This window comes from Ursus arctos, unplaced genomic scaffold (genome assembly GCF_023065955.2).
Source record: "Ursus arctos isolate Adak ecotype North America unplaced genomic scaffold, UrsArc2.0 scaffold_13, whole genome shotgun sequence".
Lineage (NCBI taxonomy): Eukaryota > Metazoa > Chordata > Mammalia > Carnivora > Ursidae > Ursus > Ursus arctos.
The window spans coordinates 17,362,123-17,383,974 of NW_026622797.1; the positions used below are offsets into that span (position 1 = coordinate 17,362,123).

General features: G+C 44.5%; 1 protein-coding gene across 3 annotated transcripts in view; it reads right to left on the reverse strand.

The window, feature by feature from the left end:
• The window catches only part of SASH1 (SAM and SH3 domain containing 1), a 244,748-nt gene extending 225,243 nt beyond the window's left edge, over positions 1–19,505 (reverse strand). For 2 of the 3 annotated variants that reach the window (XM_048226135.2, XM_048226134.2), the window contains exon 1: positions 19,394–19,502. In XM_048226135.2, the coding sequence (XP_048082092.1) occupies positions 19,394–19,414 (21 nt within the window). In that variant the 5' untranslated portion in view covers positions 19,415–19,502. Of the gene's footprint in view, positions 1–19,393 lie in introns of all 3 variants that reach the window. The other variant, XM_044386408.3, reaches the window with a different exon arrangement.
• Positions 19,506–21,852: the final 2,347 nt, after the last annotated feature.

Here is a 21,852-nt window from a genome sequence, read left to right on the forward strand (position 1 = left end):
CATAATCGGCTTGATGGTACACCCCCAGCCAAATTTTTAGGTTTCCTCTTATCACACCTAGTTTTGTCAGATTTAGACCGGGTGTCAGTGTGGACAGCATCCCTGATGCCGTGTGTCCTTGTCAGCAACCTCGCCATCGTCATATGCACTGACCAGCACTGGTGTGGCTCTTGCACTCCTTCCTTCAACATTCAGGGTCTCCGGGTCCCCTCCTTCTCCCACCCCTAGCCTGGGAGAGCTGCTTCCTGGGAGAGTTGTGGCCATGCTCCTTGTACCTCTCCGCTTGCCGGGCTTCTCCCACACTCCTGCTCAGAAGGGCTCCTTCAGCAGCCGCTGAAGCGGTGCTTTCCGTCCCCCTCAGATGTCCTAGATGCCGAGGGCTTGAGGTTGCTCATCCCTGGGCTCCCTCTGATGTTGTGGATGGGAGAGGTGCTGGGGTTAGGGTGAGAGACCATGAAACAGTTGCAGGAAGAGGAAGGCAAGGCTTAGGTCTGGGCTGCTGGTTGAGTGTGGGATTTCCATGTTGCAGGTGGCCCTAACCTATTGGTTTAAACCAAGGGGAATTTATTGGACCCCATAAGTGAAATATCAAGAGCAGATCCAGCTGCTTGGGGATGTCCTTGGGGGTCTGTGTCTCTCCTTACCTAAGCTCTGCTTTCCTCTCTGCTGTTTTAATCCTAGGCAGGCAGTTCTGCATGGTGGGAAGATGGCCATCAGTAACACCAGGCTTCAATCAACCATTTCAGAAACTAGACAGGAAAGGACCTCTCCTGCAGGAGTTCATCAAAATTCCTGAGATCAGCTCTGATTTGCCGGGCCCTTGCCTGAACCAAGCAGAAAGGCCGTGGGAAGATGATGATCTAAGGCCAGGCCTCCATCCCGGGGACATCTTGGAGCTGGAGATGGAGTTAGTTCCATTCGACCCATAGACTGATAATGGGCAATCGTGGGCAGCAAAGGACAACTGGATGCTGTTACCAGAAAAGAGAGACTAGAGTGGGGCAGTGGAAATTACAGATGTCCACTCAAGTTGGTGAAACAGAGGGCAGAGGGCACCAGCAAAATGGACTCAGAGTCCCCATCTCTGGAGATTTGGCTCAGAGAACAGGGAGGGTGAGGGTTCTGGTAAACAGAAGAGATGGGAGTAGATCTGATCTCAGTGACCCATTCTACCTACTGAGTGGGTCTTTTGAGACTTAAACTGAGCAGTTTTACTTTCCTACCCCTCAAAATATCTCCCTCGACTGCATACTGTTATTTGAAATTCCTTTAACCACGGACAACCCTTTCCTCTAGAAATGGAGAAGACGGACTGAGGTACCAATGCCCTGGGAAAGGCAGTACGGAGCAATGGGTGAGCTGCAGCATGGTAGAAATGGAAATATCACAGCATGTCCTATTTTGATAAGGCAAGAGAACGAAAAAGAAGCAGGGAAAGAGGATGGCATTCACCGACAAAAAGAAAGAAGAAATCTAGGTGATTAAGGACAGGAGATAGTTAACACTGACTTCCCAAATTTGTCCATGTCAACCCAGCTGGTTGAACACCTACAGCGGCCACAAAACTCACCTGAGTGGAAATGCTATGACACAGCACGTGTTTGCTATTGACCCTTTCACTTCGAAAGCTTCCTCATTTATGGAATAAGAACTGAACTTTCCATATTTGTTCTGGATTGAGAAATCTCAGTAGCCCGGACAATCTTGGTCCAGTTAGGCCATAACTCAAGCTGGCGAGAGGAATGTGAGATAAAATATGCCACGGGAGAAATTCACTGGCTTGCAGCCTTATTAAGAGTCTTGGCATTTCTTAATAAAGTTAAACTTTTTTTTTCTCCTTTTCTGATAGAATCTGCATTTTGCTAAATAGGACTTACACTATCTTAAACCTTATTCTAGAAAAACAAATAGTCCAAGCTTTGATAACCCTTTAAGGTTCTGAAATTGCAGGAATTCACGTTTATTCAATATTTAAAGACATTGAAAAATGGTACATCGTGCCTTCTCAGTGTGACATCACCGTAATTGCACTTTCTGTGAATGAAAGAGTGTTTAGGGGGGCTGATCCTCCTGATGACTTGGCTCCAGGCTTGACCATGGGGGTCAGAACACTTTATGATATTCTGGTGGTCTCCCAATGGATGCCAGTGACGTGAGAGCCAAGCAAGCGCCATCACGCTCACAAGTGTTTTTATGATACTCACTCTTCAACATGAAACATACATGAAAGGACATGAACAGGGTTCAAACAATATTCTAAAAAATCCATAAAGTGAATCAGCACCACAAAAAAAGTGAATACCCCTCCACTTGTATGAGAAGAAGTGATGTTATTATGGTCATTTCTGGACCATTTGGCTCTGATACCACATGTCAAATGACAGGAAAATGTCTGGAATGGTGGGGGATAGGATCATGTAAAGAAAAAGGCAGTCTGGAAGATCAGATGCCTTGTCTCCTCTTTCATAAAACATATTGAAATCTACAGCAACAACTTTTAGTTAATTCCTAGTTCTTAGCTGGGAGAGAGAAGGGAAATTCTTACCGTCTATCTGGAAATCAGTGACTGAGGAGCTCAGGGTGTTGGTTATAATCACGGATCAAAACTGAACATCAGGGGCGCCTGGGTGGCTGGGTCAGTTAAGCGTCTGCCTTCACATCAGGTCCTGAGCCCAGGGTCCTGGGATGGAGCTCCCTGCTCAGCGGGGAGTCTGCTTCTCCCTCTCCCTCAGCCCCTGCCTCTACTCAGGCTCACTCTCTCTTTCTCTCTCTCAAATAAATAAAATCTTAAAAAGAAAAAAACTGAACATTGCATTAAAACATGGACTTCCCTCACAGAATTTATAGTTTTTATTTTCATTCACAGTTGCTCTCTAACTAGCGTGTGCAGGCAGGACAAATCAAAACACTCTGGTTATATATTAAGCCAAGTAGCACCTCCAGCCCCCACTCCCCAACATACAATATTCATTGTGCTTATTTTTAGGTTCCTGCTTTTCAGATAGCCTTATCTGTAACAATTATCTCTGATAACTGTTAACAACTAGTCTCTGAAGCTAATCATAATCAGGCTTAAAAAGAAACCTGTGCATAATAGCCTTGTCTTTAAGCTTGTTCTGGACAATGGCCAAGGTTACCACTGGCTACCGTGAAGAGCCCAGGGTGCCCCTACCCCAATCTGCCAGACGGGTCTGGAGACTGTTGTGGGGCCAGGCCCCCCTGTCTGCCCACTTCACTGCCTTTTACCCACAATTCAACAGGAAAGGAAAACAGTGACAAAGAGGAGGATAGAGACTCTAGGCTGGAGACGGAGGCATTTGAAATCAGGTAGGATTGGGTGAGACCCTGTCTTTACATCTGAATGCGCCAATGACCTTGTCTACACAAGGTTCACCACGCTTTCCCAACCCCGAGTCAACACGAGCAGCTTCCTCCCTCTTCTTTTCTTGCCTACTGGGAACTCAAAGTATAAAAGGCTTCTCAAATTATGGAGCATGTCAGGTGACCTGGAGTGGGAATTAACTCAAACAATCCCTTGAAACTGACCTTCTCTTCTGGATTGTTTTTGCAGAGAAAAATAGAAAAATTGCACACTGGGTGAAATCCAGCGGTCAGCAGTTAACTGCCTCCCTGGTAACCTAAAGGCTGGAAGGTGAACTCTCCCTGGCCCAGCTTGCTTTGGTAGCCAGGCTTTGATGTCAATGATTTGGGCAACATGCTGTGTTCTCATTTAGAGGCAAGATTCAGGGCTAGCTGCTGAGAACCAGATTAGAGATTTTCACCTAATTGCGACCAGGTCATTCTTCTGATGGCCCCACACTGGTGAGTGTGTGTGTGTGTGTGTGTGTATTCTCTGTATGTCTGTGTCTAGGCAAAGGGTTGGCAGGATTTGCTGTGAGGGAGGAAACTGTAGCAGGAGATATTATTCCTGAAGTCAGGGAAAGGTGAGGGGGAATGCATGGGTGGTAGATAAGAAACAAAGCACTGGGAGGATTTTTCTAAGCTGGGAGATTACTCCTGCTTTAGGTAAAGATGAGTATCTTGTTCCTTCCCCTCCCTCAGTTTATTGTTACATTTCGGATTGTATTGAGTTTTAAAGAGTTGATCTTCAAGACATCTGTGCACTGTTTCTTTTTAAAGCCCACAGCAGAGGAGACAGCTGTGTGTTTCTGGGAGTGACAGGACTGTGACTCCCGTGTTCCTCTCCTCAAGGGGACAGCCATGGGGGCTCATTTCATAGGCGAATCCCAAGACTTGCTCGGCCACTGACTCTGCTTTCTCTAAGTGATTGAAAAGGACACTTGACACCCACTCCTTCTTCAGAGATCAAGTTATAATTAAATCCAGGAAAATTCTGCCAGCTGGAGCCCGCAGGTTTTGAGCTGGGTATTTGCTTTTGCGAAAGCCCACAGCGACAGCGTCTAAGTTGCTGTCACAGGCGCGACCAGTTAGGTGATCATGAAATATTTGTTCTGTCTACAGTAGATTTTGCTCGGCGAAAATGAAAGCCCACCAGGAAAGTGAACTTGCTTTGAATACGGATGTAAGCATTTTCTCACAAAACTGGAGCCCTACTTTTTCCAGACAGGACTAAAGGTTAGTTTGATATCGTGCCAACAAACAAGAAACCATAACTAAGTAGTTAAGAATAGGTAAACACAAATGGCTTGGGAGAAGGGAGATGTCTGGTGGGGTGCCAGTGTGAAGCCAGACTTAACAGCTTCATCAAAGGGAATGTGTTAAATGCTCATTAACTAAATTTACAAATGATCCCCAACTGGGAGGGGTTGCAAACAACAGAGGCACACACACGCGCACACACAGACACACAGACACACACACTAATTACATACGCACCCTCACACCAAACAGGAAGTGAAGTAACAAGCTTGGAAAACAGAAGATAAAATAATTTTAAAGACACGCGTTGAAAGAAAACATTAACAGACTGAATATGGAATTATGCAGCAACCGAGAACAGCAAGCTGCTGTCTCTGATGAATGTCACAGGGACACTGCAGGTGGTCGGAGGGGACTCTGTGCCCACGGTAGCAGGGGGTGTGTGCAGCCACAGAGAATCCTGGAAAAGATCGAGACGCTCAGAAGGAGAGAGAGCAGGGGTCACTGGACACCAACAGAGACAGAGTCGTGATTGAAGAACACTTGAGAGTAATACGCGGCCACGTTCTTAATGTTTGTTCCTGGAACACCCCTAATTTACAGGAGTCGTCGACCCAGACCACACCATGGATCTAGAGCATGGAGGAAGGATCACACTGGACCGTGTTGGCACACCACAATCACCCCACTGATTCTTGAGAGGCCACTGGGAGCAGATACCTTACGGCATTGTTCTCGATGTTGCACAGACGTCTTGAGGAAAAAGGAGTACATTCTAGATCTTGAGCTCCATCATGATGGCAGCAGAGACCCAGGGCAAGGACAGCACCGGGACTCACGTCCCATCCCTGAATGTGACCTTCTAGGCTTCCCTATATATAGGCTCTCGGCACAGCACGCTGCTAGCAGAGCCCGTGGAGGAAAGGCAGAGGGGGGACAGGAGACTGCGGGATGGGACCCTCGGGTTGTAAATCTACCTCTGTTGCTCAGTGTTTGTGTGACTGTGGGCTCGTCCTGGACCTCTCTGGGCTTCAGTTCTCTAGTACGATCAGAATTCCTTCCTGGAGAATCCATGAATTAGCTTCAGGGAAGCCTTAAATCCCTTGACGTTTGTCACCATTTGCTGTGAATGTGCCTATGTGCACTTTTTAGAGGAAGGACATCTTTAGGAAAGAATCCTATTTTTAGAGACATTCCTCATGCAAAAAAGTGAATAACCATTGACCATCACTGGATTGCTGGTAAGGTTCATTCTTGAACTAAACTTTAATAATCCCTCACCCATGTAATCCCTTGAATCTCTAACCCACATAAGCAACCAGAGGGGCTGGCCCTAGAGAAACAGCCTGAGGCACCTGCTCCTCACGTCACCAAACCTAGAATCCAAACATCGGATCACCTTGATTGAATGTGTTCAGACTGAAAATGGTTGGAGGCTCTGTGAGCAGTTGGTTAGAACACAGGAAAGGTAAGCCTAGGATTGCCAGTCTGGTACATGCCTAGACCATTTCACTTTTCACTTGGAAAGTCAACAAAGTGGGGAGAAACTTCTACTGGAATTACCTGTACGAAACCCTACTCTGAAATCTTGGAACCCAAGAAGAACTACGGAAAAGAGAAAAATACATAGCCTTTCACTGCTTTTTGAAAAACATCAACGGTAATGTCACTATCACACTCCCAGCAAAAGCTTGTAAAGGGTTTCCTGGCTACCACTCTGGGAAATAGCTCTCCTTGGGCCCCCAAACCTTTTCCAGGGCCACACTATAAAATAATATTATATACCCCGTAGCGTGCTAGGTGCTGGTCTCCTTTAAGCCACGCTACAACTGTAGCAGGTGGATAATACTAGCTTCACCCCCATTTTCCAGATGAAGACACGGGACTTTAGAAATGGTGAGGCAACTTTTCTAAGGCCACAGATGGGGAGTACTGGAAGTTGGATTCAAGTGCCGGCAGCCTACTTAAGGCCTTGCTATGTGGGTCAGCATTTGTGTCTTATTCCTAGGAGTGGGGACGGGAGGTGAGCAGTCTGGAGGTGGGGACAAGGCGGTAGCATCACATATGTTCAGTGTGAGTGAACGTCCTTTCTCACCTGGGCATCCCATAAATACAACATGGATTGGATACAAAGCTGCTTCAATTTTATCTCCTATTTCCTCAGAAAATTCACTCCTGGATAATATGGTTCCAGGAAAACAAATCTCTCTCTCTCTCTCCTCCCCTCTCTTCCCCTCCCCCTCTTCCTCTCTCTCCATCCCTCCTCCAACCCCTCCCCCTCACTTGTTTTCTTTTTTTTTTCTTTTAAAGATTTTATTTATTTATTTGACAGAGATAGAGACGGCAAGAGAGGGAACACAAGCAGGGGGAGTGGGAGAGGGAGAAGCAGGCTTCCTGCTGAGCAGGGAGCCGGATATGGGGCTTGATCCCAGGATTCTGGGATCATGAACTGAGCCGAAGGCAGACGCTTAACGACTGAGCCACCCAGGCACCCCTCACTTGTTTTCTCTTATTCTCTAACAGAAAGACCCCATATCCTTGCAGTTCTGCTCCTTAAAAAAAATCTATGAGAAAACAGATTCATTCCAAATAATGGCTACGTTTGGGGGTGAGGAGGGGATGTGACAGGAGAGAGACGAGTGGCTTTAGCTGCATAAGTAATACACTGTCTTAAGCTGGACCATGGACATGTGCTGGTTTATACATTTTTTCTATGAAAAAATCTGAATATCATTAAATCATGAACAAATTTTTTCACAATCTGTCTAAAAAAAAAAGATTTGCTTAGCCTTAAAAAAGTTCATACCAATTGACTGAGCAGCTCCCTTTCTGGGAATTTGTCCTGAGGAAATAATCTGAGATGAGGACAAAGATGTATATGCCAAAAGTCCATCACAACATTATTTCTAATTAGAAAATCTTGAAATAATTTAAAGAGCCTAACAAAGAATGATTGGACAAATCAGGCTACATTTGTGAGTTGGAATATTACACAGACTTCAAAAAAAGATGCTTATGGAGAGTGTTCATTGGTATGAGGAAATGCATTTGATGCAGTTGTAAGTGGAAAAGGCGGATATGAAATTACGCATAAAATAAAATTTCAAAGCTCTGGAAAGGGCTCAAAAAAAAAAAAAAAGGCACATAGTGAGTGCCTCTGGGTTGTGTAACTATGGCCCTTTTGTACTTGTTTCCAAGTTTTAATTTCATACAATTGAGCATGTATTCCTTTTATATAATAGAAAAAATAATAAAAGAAATGCTTCTTGTCATCAAAAATATTCTGGTAGATTCCTGCATCTGCAACTGGGACTTTTGTCCCTTGTCCTGAAGGAGATCACATGTGGCTGCTCACAGACCGTAGCTGACTCGCAGGGCTGTGGGCAGGCACGGCGGGGTTCATGGCCTGTCCTCACCCCCACCGCCGACTGCACTTCCAAAAAATATAGATAACAATTCCTCCTTCAGACAATTCAGTGTTTCCTGTGGTGCCTCATCTATTCCAAGACTAGACAGAGATGAGGAAAGACCACTCTGAAAGCCGGGTGGATATACGGGTTTCTGATCAAGCAGGGAAGAGCTATGAACATGTGAGGTCTCTCTCTCTCTCTCTCTCTCTCTCTCACACACACACACACACACACACACCATTCCCCCTGGCCTGAGCTCCATGGGAGGAAAGTATGTGGGTATGTGGCGGGGGTCCAGGCCCCTCTGTGGCAGCTGTCTTAGGCCCCAGGTGGCCGCAGGGGCCAGCAGTCACAGCTGTGGGGCCGTGGGGGCGAGCAGGAGGAAGGGACTGCTCTGCAGTCCTCTCTTTCTTTTTCATGTCCCCCCTCAGTCCCGCCACTCATCCAGGAGGAAGGTATCGCCCTTGCTAACCAGTGGCTGACATGACGTCTGGGAAAAAGGAGGAAGGAAATCCAGGCTCAGCTGTAAGCACATAGTAAGCCTTCTGGAGTGGGGTCCTCCGGCGAAGGTGGAAAGTAGCTGGCCTGGGTCTCATTAGGTCTCCTTCTTGGGATCCACGGGGGTCCTTCCCTGCCTCCTGGTGCGCCCTGGAGACCCCTGTCGTGTGTCCTCTCTGCAGAGAAGTGCGCTCTGCTTAGAGCAGGGGCTGCGGCTGGGTTCTAATGCTGGGAGAAGCGAGCTGGGGAGAGGGCCGACGAAGCAAGACAGCACGGCTAATGCCTTGCCGCGGTCTGGATCAAGCATCTTTAAATACTGTATGTCTGTAATGTATATTTAAAATAGAAAATATATATTTAAAGTTGTTGGATTCTATGTATGTTTGATATACATTCTTATATTTAAATGCATTTGAATATGTATTTTAAATGTTTGATATATGTATATATATCTATGTTTGATATCTATACATCATCGTCCTAACATTAGACAGAACTTAGCAAGCAACATCTATTTATTTATTTATAAATGAAGCACTGTTCGCTTCTTATTTTTTTTTTGAAGTCATCTCTAAACCCGCCACGGGACTCGAAGTCACGACCCTGAGATCAAGAGCAGCACACTCCCCCTACTGAGCCAGCCAGGTGGCTCACGAAGCATCATTTACGAAGCCGAACAGTACTCAAGTCATGACTGCTCTTCCTCCCCCACACGTAGAGTTCCCCATGTCCCCTCTCCTTTCCTGACACAACCACTTCTAGCACTTCTCATGACTTTATTTGTGTTTGTTTCTGGTATTGCCTTATTCATGTCTAACTCATGTACTTATCCTGCTAATTCTTTTTTTTTCCATTATAGATATCTGTTGACTTTATAGACATTATCTGTTGACTTTCCAAAATGAAAAATAATGATTTAACATCCCATCCTATCTCCCACCCCCAGCCCATTTTTCCTTCTTCTATGCTCCCAATACAGTGAGTGTGTTAGTTCAGGTCCTCTGAGAAGCAGAGATCCGAGGTAGGATTAGAACTGACGAGATCTAGTGGGACAGGGGCCCGTGAAGGATAAAGGGGCGGCTCCCGGGCTCATCTGACACCATGAAGGGGAGGGTCCAGGAAGGCAGGTTGGGTAGGTAGAGCCTTAGACTTCAGAGTAGTTCTGAGAGACTCAAGGCCAGGCTGATGCAGAGACCTGGAGTAAAGACTGGCCCCTGGAGAGGTCCAGCCCTGGGCAGCAGTGGCTGGCACTCGTCCCCTTGCTGCGCTCCAGCAATGGCTGGGAAGCTGGCCATGCCCCCTTTCCTATGAAGACAACGCTGGGTCCCAAAGAGGGGACACACTCCGCACAGCAGGTCATCCTGTGAAGGGAGGTCGGACCCATGCATCTTTAAGGCCACCACATTATATTCCGATTTATGGTTCTATTAATGTTCAGGGCTTCCATTGTTGCCAGTAAATATGGTTCACAGCTGAATCCTATTGTGTACTATAATCACGTTTCTTTTATCATTAATTATTTTGCCTTGGAGTTTCCTTTTTTGATTTGTTTACTTTTCTATATACATATCCGCTCTTCTGCTCCAAACTTTCTGACAGAATATAAAACACGCTGCGATATGGCAGAACCCATTTGTAATATCAGTCAGTTTCCTTCTTTTTTGGAGATGTTCCATCTGGAGCCCCATTCTGGGTTGCTTATTCCCTCATTTTGGTGGAGCACGTCTTCCAGGAGCTTGCTGAAAAGGGGGTAAGTGATGTGAATGTTTTGATCCCTCATACACTTTTAGTCTACCCCATGCTTGGAAGTTTCTGGTCAGAAATCATTTGCGCCTCAGAATTTGGAAGTTATTGTTTCCTGGCTTCTAGTGTTTCTCTTGAGAAGTCAATGTCATTCAGATTCTTGATGTTGATGTGGTCTTTTTTCCCCCTTTTCTGGCAGCCTTTAAGACCTCCTTTTTATTCCTGGTGTTGTAAAATTTCATAAAGTTGCATCTTAGTCTCTATGCTGGGTGCTAGATGGGGCTTCTTATCAGGAAACTCCTGTCTTTCACTTCTAGGAAATTTTTGTATTGTTTCATTGATTTCTTCCATTTTGTTTTTTCAGTGCTTTCTAGAACTTTCTTCTTCTTTTTTTTAAAAGTAGGCTTCCCCAGTGTGGAGCCTAACACAGGGCTTGAACTCATGACCTCGAGATCAAGACCTGAGCTGAGATCAAGAGTCAGACGCTTAACCAACTGAGCCACTGAGGTGTCCCTAGGACTTTAATTATGTGGACATTTGACCCTATTGGACTGATCATCCAATTTCATTAGACTCTGTCCTGCTTCCTATCTGGTGCTGACAGATTTTCTAAACTTCATCTTCTAAGCCTTCAACAGATTGTTTTTGTTACCAGAATGTTTCTTTTTTATTGTGTCTGTTCTTGGTTTTGTTTCCCTTACCTCACTGAGGATACTCACTGTATATTTTGGATTCAGTTCTGTCCCCCACATTGTCTCTGTTCCCTCTGAGTTCATTTTCCCCACTCATCTGCTTTCTCCTATTGTTTGATGATCCTTTGTTCTCACTTAGGACTGGGGCACAAAAAATCAAATTGTAAGCCCTGTGTTGTGGGGCTTTTTGCTGTAGGTTTTACTGTGATTGATTTGATAGACGGCCCAGATTCTTGTAGGGGATCCCCAAATGTCAGTATTTGTAAATCTTCACTGTTGGGCAGGTCTTTTCAACACAGAGGAATCCTCCCATCTCCTCTCTTAGCGGTGGTAGTTGGGGTGGGGGGAGGCTGGTTAAAGCCCTGGCTGCCAGTACATTGGGAGCTGAATTTGGGAAGGTAAATGGGAAGTCTTGCCTTTCGGTACGTAGATTTTCTTAGTTCCCTTGATTTCAAGGCAGTGACTGAACCCCTTCCTCAGCCATTTCTGAGACCAGACGTTCTGGCTCAGCTCCTCTAGCCTTCTGCTATGATGGGGAGTGAAGTGGTATGGCTTCTTGGCTGCCCAGACAGGCCTGGGATGGTAGGGGCAGGGGGACACAGGGTTCTCATTATTCCCTATCCATACAGGCTTCTAAACAATCCTCCTATGTTCAGCCCTTCCCTACCCCCTGGCCTTGTAGGGGATGAGACAGCCCTGCCTCCTTTTCCCGAATGTTCCCAGAGCGAGTGACTCCAATGAGCTCGCTCTTATGGAAATTCTCTAGCCCGCACACCCTAAGTAATTAATTCTCAGTTTTCCCCATCGTATACTTCACCAGTTGCTACTGTTTCCCTTAACCTATGCTCAACCTTTCCAACTCCTGTTGGCATTTCTCATTTCTATTATCCACCATCCACCCTCCCCGCCCAATCACTGTTGTTCTGGTGGTTTTATTTTGGTTTTTCTCTCTTATTTCCATTTTACCAGGGTTTGAGGAAAGAGTGGGAAAAAGAGCATATGTTCAATCTGCTACGTATAACGAGACATCATGCTTCTCCTATGTTTTATTACTACATTTTCAACACCCTCCAGGTCAACAGTCTGCCTCAAAAATGGTTCAAACACACCTCCTCTGTGCAAAGTGCTCAGAGGCAGCAACTGCTCTCAACCCTTCTTATTTCCAGATAGTCTTCTTCTTTGACTCTTTTTCGATCATCTTCTTATGAAGGTACTGAAGGGTTACCCTTACTGATACTGTGCTACTTTGTACACAGGAAGGCTCATTCCATCCACATAGAATCCTTGCCAGGGGGCGCCTGGGTGGCACAGCGGTTAAGCATTTGCCTTCGGCTCAGGGCGTGATCCCGGCGTTGTGGGATCGAGCCCCACATCAGGCTTCTCTGCTATGAGCCTGCTTCTTCCTCTCCCACTCCCCCTGCTTGTGTTCCCTCCCTCGCTGGCTGTCTCTATCTCTGTCAAATAAATAAATAAAATCTTTAAAAAAAAAAAAAAAAAAGAATCCTTGCCAGGTAGGTATTATTACATCCATTTAACAGACAAGAACTATGGTTTGGAAATATTTCCCAGGAAACTCAGCAGCTAAGACACGGAGGCTGGGCTCAATCGGGGTCAGTTCTACTTTTTTTTTTTTTTTCCCTGAGAGTGCCTGAGCGCAAGCGCTCCAGCGAGCAGGGATGGGAGGGTTGGGGGAGGGGTGGAAGGAGAGAATCTTAAGCAGGCTCCAAGCTTAGCACCCTGAGATCATGACCTGAGCCGATATCAAGAGTCGGACGCTTAACGGACTGGGCCACCAGGCGCCCTGCTTGAATCCTCAGTCTTAACTTCTAAGCTGACTGCTCTTTCCTGGACACTTTGCTACCCACGCTGAAGAGGGTGTTTGTGCTAGGTGGCTGCAGTACTTGCCTGCCAAGTGCTTTGTGGGCACATGTGAGTTCCACGGAGCCAGAGCCCTCAGCTGCCAGCTCCCTTCCATCTCCCAAGCACAGAACAATACTTGCTGTACTGAAAATACACAATCAATATTTTTTGAATGAATGTCTGGATGAATGAACGGATGAACGTGACTTCATCTGACTCTCAGAGCAACCTAATCTGTCATAACTCTAATAGTACAGATAACATATCTGATATTAACCTTTCGTAAAAGGTTAGGAAGCAAGTCTCAGAAATTTGGGGCAGTCTTTTCCAGAGGGTCACTCTTTCCAGAAAGCGTTGCTTTCATTCATCTTTGAAATAACCCATGCTACGGTGCCCACGGGGGCTGGGGAGAGTGCTGAGTTGGGTTGGCCAAGTGAGTTCAGAATTCTTCAGCATTCATTCAACAAAATATTAGTGAGTATCCACTGTGCACTACTGGGCTGTGAGATTTATATTCATTAAATCTCCTCCCATCTCCACAATAGCCCTGCCAGAGAGCTCGTTGGCCTAAAACTATTCCCAAAATATCCATTTGTCCAAGGAAGAGTTTGCTTAAAATTCAACCACCGTTTGAGAATCTGGACTTCATTTTAGTGTCCTATATTTCCTTGGCATTTTGGAAGAGTTAAATGGTTTTAAAACAATCCCTTCCTTTAAGGCCACTTCTAGCTTGATTTTGTATTTCTATTAGGTATTTACTGAACTTGCAGGGCTTTTTTAAAATGATGGGATTGTTCTGGATGCTTGAAAGTGCCTTGTTCTAGTTGACTTACTTTTGCAGAATTAGACTCCTTTTGGTCCATTTATGCAAAGCCTTTTATTCAGAATTTAAATGAAATTAAAACTTAATTTAATTTAATATTTATTTCCAGGACACCTGAATAGATGCAAAAAAACTCCAAAGGGGGTTGAATTTTACATGAATGGGTTTTTGGGTAACATGTTCTCCAGCCAGACTGTAATGAGAAAAAAAAAAAAAAGGAGACAAAGACCTAGGAAATGCACCTACTACCCTCCTCTCCCTCCCTCTGCTCTTTCCTCTCCTGCCACTGTCATCCAAGGAGAAGGAGACTGGGTTCCTCCTGGCTCCTGATTTTTATGATTCTAGATGTGAAATGCTATTTTTTCAGTTCTCCTGAGTCAAAGGTTTGGACTCAGGTGGGTCAGTCACTGGATGTATTGGAGGTAGGCTAACCTTCTGACCACCTCTCCAACAAGCCTACCTACCTATTCATCCAAACACCATGCCCCAGAACATCAGTGGGGCATGCGAATGGCTTAGAATAGGAACGACTAAAATAGCCAGAGAATTGGAAAACTTTGTAGCACCTGCAAAGTGATTGTATTAATTATGGCAATGCTTATAATAGTTCAAACAGGTAGAAGAGGGGAGAACTCACATTCTTTCTGCCTACCTAACATGTCCTTGGACCAGAATTGTGGAATTTGTTAAATGTGTTAACTATTTGAACAAGTCTCTCTTTTTGATAGGGGAAAATGGAATCAAAATTGCTCTGAGCAATTTGAGGGTGAGATAAAGGGTTCAGGGATGGTATAAGAGTAGCTGAATATTTTAGAGACCCCCTGGGTTGCTCAGTCGGTGGTTAAGTATCTGACTCTTGATTTCAGCTCAGGTCATGATCTTAGGGTTGTGGGATTAAGCCTCCCCACCAAGCTTCATGCTCAGTGCAGTCTGCTTGGGGTTCTCTCTCTCTCCCCCTCTTCCTCTGCCCCATGCCCCGCTCAAGCTCACGCATGCTCTCTCTCTAAACAAACAAACAAATAAATAAAATCTTAAAAAAAAAAGAGTCACAGAGTATTTTAGAACATGGGCCTGTTAAATTCAATCTAGGAAATATAAAGAGAGTGTTCAAAGACTGTATATTTTGTTGCTTTTTAGAAAAAGATAAAAATAGATGATTCTTTGTAAAAAAAAAAGAATAAAGTGTGTTTATCTTTTTTTTCATATTTGGGAAACTATTGGAATGTCAACATAATGTCTACAAATTTCCAGGAAGAATTTCTTTTAGAATTCCCTGGACATTATCTGGAATAAAGGTGATATCCTGCTGCCTCAGTGCTTTGTGGGCCACTAAGACCATCTGATCCTTGCCACCAGTCTGTCCACAGAGATTCTGACCAGTGACTCTGAAGCTGACTTTTCCTGGAAACTATCAGCTGGCTGGTCTGGGCATAATGAACCAAATGTCCCTCCATGTTATAAAATTCTACCACTCTAACTTTTCAGGGGTTAAAATTGTATTTTGAAAAGTATATCTACAGGGATATCCACCAAAGGGGACTTGAGAGCATTGTTGACTGTGACAGCTGAGTGGGCCGTCTGATCTGTGCCAGGAGCCACATCAGCTGTGAGGACATTCCTGTGTGAAGTGTGCAGACTCTGGGGCCAGACAGCTTGGGCCCAAATACTGGCTCGTACACATGCTGGTTACGTGACTAGTCGTGTGCCCTCTTATCAGTAAAGTAAGGATTTTATGTGACTACTTCACAGGGTTGTTGTGAGGATAAAATGAGTTAAAATGTGTAAAAAGCTTAGAAGGGTGCCTGGCACCTGGTAAGTGGTATAGTAAGTGTTAGTTAGGAATGTATTACTATCATTAGTATATATGTAAAGTATGTGAAATATACAAGGTACTTTTTGGGGTTGCAAATGCATAGGAATATATTTGCAGGTACACACACACACACACACACACACACACACACACACACAATTATTCCTTTTATAATCCTGGAAGTACAATTTCTCAACAGTGCAATTTCTCTTCCTTTTCCTGTGCAACCACTTGCCACCAAATAGCTTTCTCATGATCCCTGCCCCCCACCTGCACTGGTTTTCGATGTACAAATGTTACCTCTTCCTCCATCACAGTTTATTTAATTTGGACAAGGCTAGACACAGGGGCCCAGGTTTCTTCTGGTTTCAAGTTCTATGTGTGCCGTTTCAGATAGACTGATATTTTACTACTGCCTATCTTCACCCTGCTGTGGTTTGAGGACTAGACTAGAGCTTTCAGATGGATTGTCATTTACTCCTTAAAAAAACTCTTTAAAGGTAGGTATTACTCTCATCTTGCAGATGAATGAAAGCAAAAGTAGAGAGGTAAACTACCTATTCAAGTACACATAACTAGGAAGTAGAGAGCCAGAGATAGAACCTATTTATTCTTACTCCAAGCTCCATTCTCTTCCCACTACTCATAATCCCTCCCTTATAAAACAGTATAAATAAAATAATAATGGACAAATTCCATCACTATCATGCCCTTACAACTATCTTAAAGATCCATCCAGAATTCCATAGACATTTTTGTATAGCTCTCCATCCTCCTTTAAATAAACCAGCTTTTTCTCTAGTACTCCATCCATCCATCCATCCATCCATCCATCCATCCATCCATCCATTCTTCCAACCATCTGTTGATCCAATCATACCATCCATTTATCCATCCGATCACATATTTTTTATTTTATTTTATTTTTAAGATTTATTTTTATTTATTTGAGAGAGACAGAGAGAGTGTGGAAGGAGGGGGAGAGGGAGAGGGAGAGAGAGAATCTCAAGCAGACTCTCTGCTGAGCAAGGAGTCCAATGTGGGGCTCAATCCCAGGATGCTGAGATCATGACCTGAGCCAAAATCAAGAATTGGGTGCCCAACCAACTGAGCCACCCCTGTGCCCCTATCTGATCACATATTTGCCTATCCAATTATCCATCTATCCATCCACCCATCCTTTTACTAATTATCTACTATGTTTCAGGCATTGTAGCAAGTTCTAAGGAAATCCCTATCTTTAAGAAGGTCTCAGCTTAGGGAGGAGGACAAGATATAAATTAAAAATTGCAATATAATGTGGTGAATGTTAGTATATCATGGTACTTACAAGGTGTTCTAAAAATGCAGGAAAGGTGGGGAGGGAATTTCTGACTTTTTAGTGGGCATATTTTCAAATTGTGGTGCTTGGTGATTTAGAAGGTCACAGGGGAACCATGTGAAGCTATGTGCAAAGTCTTTTAGGGGAGTTTGTGACCAAGGGAGCAGAGAGGTGGGAGTTTGACTGAGGCCCCACAGAAGAGTTTAAACTGTGTTAATGTTGGAGCTGGTTAAGAGTTTGCCAGGAATCAGAAGGGGAGGAAGACATTACAGGCTAAAAAACCCCCAAAAACCAAAAAAAGAAAACAAAAACAAAAAACCCCCAAAAAACACAAATGAAAAAAAAAACCACAGGCAAATAATTTGCTAAGACTCCAACCTTGAGTACCATTTGAGGAAGTAGCAGGAGACAAAGCACCTAGGACAAGTGGTTAGGGTTCAGATAAAGAAAGGAACAGAGTGTGAGGCCAAGAATTAATTCTCAAGGAAATTAAAATTGTTCTCAAAAGCAATATTACAGTTCATCGTAAAATTTATTCTCTAGAGCCATTAAACAAAATGGTAAAAGTTCTATGGTTCATTTCCAGAAACTTGTAACAAATTCTCTATCTTTGGGGGTAAATTTGCATTCAGGAGTTGAGTTAGGAGCCTAAACTTGTTTCTGGGGAATAATGTGTTCTGAATTCTAAACAATGGCTTACAAAACTTCTAGAGAGAAATGAGGCCGTGAATTGGCTTAGTGGCATAGCCCCTTAGTGACACGCCTGATGTTCAAATATGGGCCAGGAGAAGGGGATGTGAACATTTGTTTATTTTGTTACTCAAAAAGTGGCAGAGAGCTTTTTGGAAGTGGATATTACTTAATGGTAACGGGAGTTAAATTTATGATATAGGTTTCACCCGGAAAGTGTCTGCAACGCTGCTTTTATTTTCTTACCAAACCTCTAGGGTTGAGATTAAGTAGGTTAGTTGAATTAAGATACATACACAGTCATCTCCCTAAGAGGAAGCTGCTCTGAGCACCATTTCTATAGATGTCAGGGCTCATTTGCCAGTCTCCTTCGATAGGACAGAAGCGATGTTTCTGAGCCTAATAATTCCCCTTTCTGTCCGAGTGGATCAATACATCTTTTTGCATCCTCCAGCACAAAAACCCAAATGTGCTTCCTTTTCTAAAAGGAAGCCTCTGTCTTGCTGGGATTAAGAGGGCAGAGTCCCATGACACAGTTTGCAGTCAATTTTTGGCATCTGAAAAACCTTCCCTCTTTCACGAACTGCGGGCGACCAGTCAAGAGGGAACAGTCTTTTGGCATTTGTGTGGGGACTCTTACCTGCCCGCTGGGCTGCTCGTAACGGATTGTTGCTGACACCAGGGGAAGCCCACGTAACAAGAACAGGTCTGTGCTTTCAGAACGTTTGTGATGAGCACATCTGTCCCGAGGTGAAGGGAACGACAACTAGCTGCATCTATTCCTCGTCTCGCATACCCGCTCCTTGGCCTCTTGAACACTCTCCTAGGGACTCCTACTTCAGATTGCCTCGCTTTATTAGTACCATAACCCCGGAATCAGACATCAGACACACAGTTGCTCTGACTGGCACGCGAGCGCTAGTCCCTCAATCACCCCTCACCTTCTGTGCTCCACTCTGGGTATCAATCTGACCACAAAAGAGGAGGGACTATTTAACGAGGCGCACTAGGTCGATTTGTTCAGACTGACATTTCTTCTAGGATTGCTTTTCATAATTCGGTTTTCATTCGACAAGTGTGTATTGAGTATCCGCTGTGCTAGGCACTGTCCAGAGCATCTCAGAGAAGAGGTAAGCAGAATAGACTTCTGGAAGTAACCCGCCAGGCCTCCACTCATCAAAGCCCAGTCCAGGATTGGAGACGGAGCCAGAAGGGCCTCAAGGAGCCAGGCTGGAGGGCTCAGCGTCCTCACGCTTGCCAGGCCCTCGGACCCTTGTCTAGCACCACTGTAGGCTTCTCCTTCCTTTAATCATCCTTAATGGACAAGTCTAACCTCCTCTCTCATTCACAAGGAAACGAACTTCCCACTATAACATACTGCTTTTACCCAGAAGACCGAAACAAAGTTGAGAAGAAAACGTCAGTAGGATGTTAAATGCTACACAGATCATCAGATGGTCCCAGTCCCCTGAGGCTTATAATAGGGAGTACATAGTTACATCCTTCATTCTTCGCATGACTGGAAAGATTTTAAAATAATTTCATAGATAAGCAGAGGTTGGAAAGGCGCTGGCTTTTTAACAGTAAAAACTTGGCTTACAAAACCGTGTTAGAGTCTTGGTGTCGCGGCGGCGGTGGGGGGTGCTTTTATATAAATATCTACATACTTCTAGGTATATATCTTACATAAACGATAGGTCACAAAAACCCGGCAAACTCTGGCAGAAGAATTCCCAAGCAGCGGAGGCTTCCTGGCTTCTCTTGGAATTCTGAGCAATTCCTTGGGAGCGCCGACAGAGTCTGACAGTTCTTTTTACCTGTTAGCTACCATCGTCCCCTCCCGAATAGCCCCACCTAAGCGTCTGCAGGCCACTTCCACACCGAAAAACAGTTTTAAAATTTGAAAACGGACATCCTACATACCCTGCCGTCCTGATCCTCCATGAAGGGAGCAGCTGTGTAGCTATCAGGCCATACGTTCGAATGTTCTCCGACTTCCTTTCTGACTCAGATCGAATGAATTCGCAGCACTGATGTAAGTCTCTTAATGGGAATCTGTTTTCAATTCAGGGCAGATGTGGGACACTCTTGTAGCCCTAGGGATTATCAACTTTAAAACAAATCGCCTTCAGGATGATAAGTCAAGAGGCAGTAACTGTTTCCTGAGGCCTCCTTGGGGTTCCTTCCAGATGCTTAACATATAACACAATAACTATGGCACAAAAAGCAGGTTTTGCTCTGGAGGTTCTCGGACTTTAAGACAAAGCTCGCAAGTGATCCTCGGCAACAAAGCATGTAAATACATCGCAGAACTTTTACACAGAAATTCAGAGGTTTTAGTAACACACAAAAGTGATCAAAATGTCCCTGTCCCCACCCTTCCTCCCCCAAAACTCTCTCAGCGCCGTGTCCAGTTCATTGAGTATAGTTTTTCCACACGTTGAAACGAAATTGTTCTGGTTCAGAATTTTCTTGGCTCAAGGAAAGGACAGGGAGAACTATTCCAAGACTTCCACAGAGAAACATCCAGAAATCAATTTAACATGATAAGTTTAATGTTCTAGAATTAGCATTCATGTGGCACAAAACTGCCTACACCTTAGAGCACCCTCTGTTCTGAGACCACTCTGTAGGGTTGGCCCACATGCCAGGATTGTAGACGCAAAAATCTTAGCTGGGGTTTAATATCCTTTAACCCAATTTAATAACCCTGAAAAGAGGTTAAGAAAAATCCCCACTAACTTGTAAGAACTCTAAAAGAAAATCTTGGGATTTTTAAAGAAAACTTGCCTTTTTAATTGAACAAGTCTTACATAGAACTTCAAAATACTAAAAGTTAGTGAGCCTGGCATTTCCCCATAAAGCACACACAGAGGAGTTTAGGTATACGGAACATTAGCGAGGTGTCAGAAAATAATCACATTAGGGGCGCCTGGGTGGCGCAGTCATTAAGCATCTGCCTTCGGCTCAGGGCATGATCCCGGTGTTCTGGGATCGAGCCCCACGTCAGGCTCCTCTGCTGGGAGCCTGCTTCTTCCTCTCCCACTCCCCTGCTGGGTTCCCTCTCTCGCTGCCTGTCTCCCTCTGTCAAATAAATAAATAAAATCTTTAAAAAAATAGTCATATTAAATTATATATTTAGAAAACACGGTTTGCTCTTTAAAATTAATATAACAGAACAATATCATAAAATATGAAGTCACCCGCCAATGAACACTAGGGCTACTGTTTCTCTTATCTTCATGGGGCAGGAGGAATTAAGCTTCCAGCAGCTTACACATGGGCTAAATAACCAGTAAGCAGTATTACAAGGGGTGTTAAACGTTCTGGATGGGACCTAAAGAGACCTGTCCCCAGATCTCTTTAACTGGGGACTTCTGGGCCAGCCATGCCCAGGCCACAGTTTCTTCATAAAGTGGCTGAATTAGGCGGGTGGCGTCTAAAAGACACGCTCGACTATCAGTTATGGTGCCTTAACCAAGACCTCGTAGAGCAGAGGTAAAGGCCTTGCCTTTCTTCCATTTTCAAGAGTAATTCCTAATTGCCACACAGACAAAATTTGCTTTCCACTTCGAGGCATATATTTATTTTCATCGCAAAGGCAAGCTTTAGCTAAAGAGTTCGATCTGAAGGGTAAAGAAACCTACTGTCTTATACAAATGAGACACCTAGATTTTTGTTTTCCTTTGGTTTCATAGGCTTCTTGGGGAACAATGATCTGAGTGATACTCCAGAATTCTGGTCCTCCTCGTGGGCATCAGTAATGTACTTAGCACATTTATTATGATCAGTTAATTAAAAAAAATTAAATGGGTAAGAGAAGTCAGATGTTGTCAGCGAGCTGTGGGTGACAGATGGGGAAGGCGGGGATGTCTGATGCCAGGAGTAGGCGGTGTGGTGTGGTAAAGGAGAATGGAGTTTAGGGGTGCCTGGGGGGCTCAGTGGGTTAAGCATCTGTCTTTGGCTCGGGTCATGATCACAGGGTTCCTGGATCGAGCCCTGCGTTGGGCTCCCTATTCAGCAGGGAGCCTGCTTCTCCCTCTCCCTCTTCCCCTGGATCATGCTCTCTCTCTGTCAAATAAATAAATAAGAAAAAAAAAAAAAGGAACATGGAGTTCAGCCGTGGAGTCCAAGTGCTAGTTCTCAGGCTGCTACCGAGTACTTCTCTTTCCTAAGCCTCGGATTCCTTGTCCATACAAGGAAGGCATTGGTCTCTGCATCCTCTTACCTGCCCAAATGATCAAAGGAGAAATTTTGCCCCATGAGATGTTGCTTTGGTTTTGGAGTTTGACTCCTAGGAGCACTGAAGCTATGACTATAAAATCAGAAGTTCTGTGTACGTCGGATAATAACGGTAGATCGGGCAAAGATCCATGGTTACC